This window comes from Penaeus vannamei, chromosome 21 (genome assembly GCF_042767895.1).
Source record: "Penaeus vannamei isolate JL-2024 chromosome 21, ASM4276789v1, whole genome shotgun sequence".
In the NCBI taxonomy this organism is placed as follows: domain Eukaryota; kingdom Metazoa; phylum Arthropoda; class Malacostraca; order Decapoda; family Penaeidae; genus Penaeus; species Penaeus vannamei.
Genome location: NC_091569.1, coordinates 40,378,794 through 40,383,793, shown reverse-complemented (window position 1 = coordinate 40,383,793; position 5,000 = coordinate 40,378,794). Strand labels below are relative to the sequence as shown.

The following is a 5,000-nucleotide window of genomic DNA, read 5'->3' as shown; positions in this document are numbered from 1 at the left end:
TTGTACGTAGAGACACCAAGCACGTCTTCATAGGGACAGAACTGCATGCCATGAATGGTGTTTCCGCCCCTGTGTTGCATGTAGGGTTTTTTGCAGCCTCCATCTACGACATTTCTGTAGACCTAGGAAGAAAAACATGTAACTTGTAAGAACAAAATGCTTTTCAATAAACCTTAGAGTTAATGTCATTACTTTTAGTTTTTTGTAATATGCCATATGTGAAATATTCAAAACGAAGGGGAAATCTACAAAAAGGAAAGTCAGTCCAAAACTTATAGAGACTAAAATATAACCTGGTCTATCTTATGACCAATCTACTGAGATGCTAGTAGATGACAAACAGAACATATTTGTAGTAGCCAAATGACAGCTGATATTCACCTTCTAACTTTGAAATGTGACGGTAGATAATTTAACTCCTGGAATCTACACTCTCAACAACCACAAAATTCAAAATCACCAACTTGCTGTTCTCCATGTTCACAAAAAACACCAAATGAACTAACCCTCTCAGAAATAAAAATTGTAAAGACCTACACTTAAATCTGACTAATGAAATGCCTGTTTAAAATGAGCAAGCACAAATAAACTACTTTAACTAGACTAGGCAAATTGCAATAAAAAAACGTAAAATTCAGATCTACGGAAAAACAATGGGACCCGGCCTGACCCGTCTCCACCGCCCAACTGGATAACTCACCTCAACCACATTCCCCATAGACATAGCCAGCAAGCCCTTCTGAGAGAAAGACAGATGTGAGGCCCCTGCGTTAATGTAGTAGGACTTCAGGCACTCGCCAAGATTGCGCACGTCCCAAATCTTCAGCTGTCGGTCCACTCCTGCTGTGGCCATGTATCTGTGCAAGAAATCCAGCTTAAAATACATTTCATAGCTAATAATTAAAAGGCATATATACAAATGTATATATGCGTGCGCGCACACACGCACACACACACACACACACATATTCACTCATACTCACTCTCTCTCTCCAAGTGCAAGTCTGTTACTCTCGGATACCTCATTAAATTCAATAAAAATGTTATGTAGTAGTTTGTCATGTTACAGAGAATAAAGAAATCATTCTGCTACCACATATAGATTGCTGGATTATCACAGGAATGCAACAGGGGCCCAGTGGTACCATATCCCACCAACACACACAAATGTGCACTTGGAACACCAATGGGCCATTTGTCCTCCAAATACTTCCCCCCAACAGAGCCCTAGGCCTAAACTTACAAACTAAACCTTTTTCTTCAACTGGCCAGATATCACTCTCAATCTTCTGCTGGCTTACAACTTTCCAATAAATTCCCTAATGTGATAAAATACCTACTAGTTTCAACTGATGTCGCCCTTTTGACATCAATAGACATAGCTAAACTGCAGTCAAGGAATTTTACATACATCAATAATCTTATCAGTAAGTGAATCTTAAAAGTGCTAGATTGCTAAACAAATTAATTTTCAGGGAGAATGCATCTTCAAATTCATCCACAAACATAGCTAACCAGTTCACACAAGTAAGCAGTGATCTACATGCATAGGTATCATCTATTCCATCAGCAAGCAAATTTTACCTTCCAGACGGATCAACCGTAACTTTTCTGAGTGGCTGAGTGTGGCACAGTATTGATGCCACTGGCTGACGACTGTTGGGGGTCCACATGGTTACAGTGCCGTTGGGATGGCCGCAGCACAGCACGGCATTGTAAGGATTTTGGCACATGACTCCTAAACGCCCCTTGCCAGTCCTCGTTCGGATTACTTCTTTACCCAGTGAAACGTCAAGCCAGCTGAGAATGCCTGCTTCATTCTGCAAAAAGAAAGGATCATAAAACAAAATGGTTCTTTTCATACAATTCCTATCTTTTCATAAACTAAAACGTAGTCTTTTAGACTTTGTTGTTATTTGACATACGAGTACATCTTACGCATGGATGCAGACTGAATCAATTATATAATTTTGATTAATCAAAAATCTTTGAGGTATCATAAAACTTTGGCAATAAAAACCATGAATATACATATAAATATTAATAAATGTATCTACACATACATATATATTCATAACATATATATAATACATGCATATATATAACATATATATAATATATGCATATATATATATATATATATATATATATATATATATATATATATATATATATATATATATATATATATATATATATATATATAATATATACATATATGAATTTATATGAATTTATATGAATTTATATGAATTTATATGAATTTATATGAATTTATATGTATGTCTATATATATGTATATGTCTATATATATGTATATGTATATGTATGTATATATATATGTATATGTATATATACGTATATGTATATATATGTATATGTATATAAATGTATATATATATATATATATATATATATATATATATATATATATATATATATATATATATATATATATATATATATGCATGTATACATATATCACAGACAACCCAATGGTAAAATGTTTCAAGCAAACACTGAGATCAAAATACTAGTTTCTTCCAGGCTTTCCAATCTCTAACTGCATACAATAGAGAAATAAAATGAAAGAAAAAATAAAAACAAAACAACAATAAACCCCCACAAAACTACCAATAACCCAAGAGCTTACGCCTGCGCAGAGGAGGAAGTGATAAGGCAGAAACTCCAACTGCAGGGTTCGGTGCAGCATCTTGAGACAGTGCAGCTCGACACCCTGGTTGTCATAAATGTAGACCCACTGCTTCTGTGCCACTGCCATCATTCTCTCGGTGTGGAGGAAACACAGGTCGTGGATGGACTCCATGACGTTGGTTTCAAAGTGGAGCTTCTTGGTGATCCAGTCGAAGGAAGCCAAGTGGCCCTTCCTCCCTCCAATCACCAGGTGACGGCCATTGCGTGTGTAATCCATTCTGCACGGGAGGAATATGTTGACATCAGAGACAAATACGTTGTTACACTCAGGAATGCAGTTTGAGAAAAAAAATGACTGCAACCATCAATACATCAGTTTAAGATAAATAGATTGTGAAAGGAAGAATAAAAGAAATATAGAAAAGGAAATAAACAAAGAAGCATAACAGAAAATAAACAATAAAATCTTAAAATGCTAAACTGGGAAAAGATGACAATAACTAAATAAATACATTCTACTTACAAGTACGGTCCATATTCTAACTTGAGATCAAATCCCTTTGCTGCAGTCGTGATATCAACTGCTTTTTTAATATCGGACTGTGTGATGTGAGCGGTGTACATGCCTTCTGTTGCTTCTAACTGTCCACTGGATTCTGAAGTAAAATAAACACAAACAAGAATATTAATATAAAATAAAATACAAACAGAAAATTATTAAAAGCAGAAATAGAAAACAGAAAATAAAATGAAAAAAGGGAATAAATATTTCCATCCACTCTGGTTTTGATTTTAATTTTGTTAGATACCTAACTTTATCTGCTATATGTCATTTATTGAATTTTCAGGAATGAAGGGTTTAATTTGAATTACTATTGTTATTATCAATATAAAAATAATGATAATAACGATTGCTGATTCTGCAGCTGCTACTACTGATGATGAAGATGAAGATGAAGATAATGACTAAGACATTAATGATGATCACAAATATAACAATGATCAAAATCATAGTAGTGATAATATATACTGCTAAAATAAACAAAACTGAGAACCCTGTACCCGACCTGTGAGCAGAAGTTCGACTCTCGCTGCTTCCTCCTCGGCTTCCTTTAGCTTCTGTTCTTTCATTTTTATTTTGTGGACCATGGGTTTATTCCATCTTTTTATCTTTCGCACCTAAACAAAAAGAAAAACAGTGAGTAGAAATAGTAGCTAATGTTGTTAATAATAATATAACACATGCTACGTAACTACTTTTACATAAGGACAAAATTTTGAGTACTTGTACTTACACATGTACTCAGGATTAAAAAAGAAAAAAAGGTACTTATGCTCGAGTTAAATGTACTTTTTTAAAATTTTGATATTTTTATGTACTTTTCAAGTACAGTAGAATCAAGTAAGGAACATTTAGTCTTACAAGAGAGTGAAATGAAATACATTGATAAACCTTATATTCACCTATCAATGCAATACAATACAGACATGAGTAAACTGATAACTATAATTATTTATTTTCAAATTGCAACAAATTCATCAACCTAGAAGCTTCCAGGCAGAATTATTCACATGATATTTGGTATTTTGGTATGTTTCTATATTTTAGCTCTTTAATCATTTGTAATCTTTATGCCATTCTGGTGGAACTCAATCTGGTGAGAAACAGAACATGCTCTTTTCAGGTAAAATGTGCACTGATTGCAGCAACCCTTGGAAAACAGGTTTATACTATTCATATCCTAAATTTCTAAACATGCCTTTAATTGAATTCCAAAAATCTCCCCCATATATTTTAGAAAAACACAAACCAAAACATACTAACATTAACTCCTTCTCCTCTGTCGTACTTCTCCAACAGCTTTGGGTCAACCACCTTCCGCCCGGGAAATTTCTCCGTATGCTCCTTCCTCGTGGTTATTTCAGGGTTTTCATCTTTCACGGTGATTTTCCATTCCGAGTAGCCTACTGTCCCATCTCTCCTCTTTCCTCCTTGGCCGACCTTCCACTTGCCTGCTTGGCCTGCGTTCCTATAGTTTGATTGGCCAGCTTTCCCCCTGGCGGTCTTGCCTTGATTCCTTTCAGCAAAGTTCCCATTAATTTTCCTGTCCTGGAATCGGCCACGTCCTCCATCTCCAGGTTTATTCTTGCCCACTTTCCCTCCCTTAAATTTGGCAGACTTTGTTGCATATTTGCCGCTCTCTCCTCCTCTTTTGGCTTTGGCAGTCATCTGGAAGAACAGTGATTTGGTTTTAGTTAGATATGGTTAATTTCCTTTTCCCCTCTCCTTGCACTTCAAAAGAAAAGGGAGTAACAATAATAATAATAAACTTTACTATAAAAAT

At 35.0% G+C, this 5,000-nt stretch overlaps 1 protein-coding gene across 1 annotated transcript in view; it reads right to left on the bottom strand.

Moving 5' to 3' along the window:
* The window catches only part of LOC138865502 (WD repeat-containing protein 46), an 8,707-nt gene that overhangs the window by 1,410 nt on the left and 2,297 nt on the right, over positions 1 to 5,000 (bottom strand). The window contains exons 2-8 of the mRNA XM_070136158.1: positions 4,481 to 4,885; positions 3,723 to 3,834; positions 3,179 to 3,311; positions 2,654 to 2,933; positions 1,585 to 1,820; positions 701 to 857; positions 1 to 122 (exon numbers count right to left, since the gene is read on the bottom strand). The exon at positions 1 to 122 is cut by the window's left edge and continues 26 nt beyond it. Of these exons, the coding sequence (XP_069992259.1) occupies positions 1 to 122; positions 701 to 857; positions 1,585 to 1,820; positions 2,654 to 2,933; positions 3,179 to 3,311; positions 3,723 to 3,834; positions 4,481 to 4,885 (1,445 nt within the window). The remainder of the gene's footprint in view (positions 123 to 700; positions 858 to 1,584; positions 1,821 to 2,653; positions 2,934 to 3,178; positions 3,312 to 3,722; positions 3,835 to 4,480; positions 4,886 to 5,000) is intronic.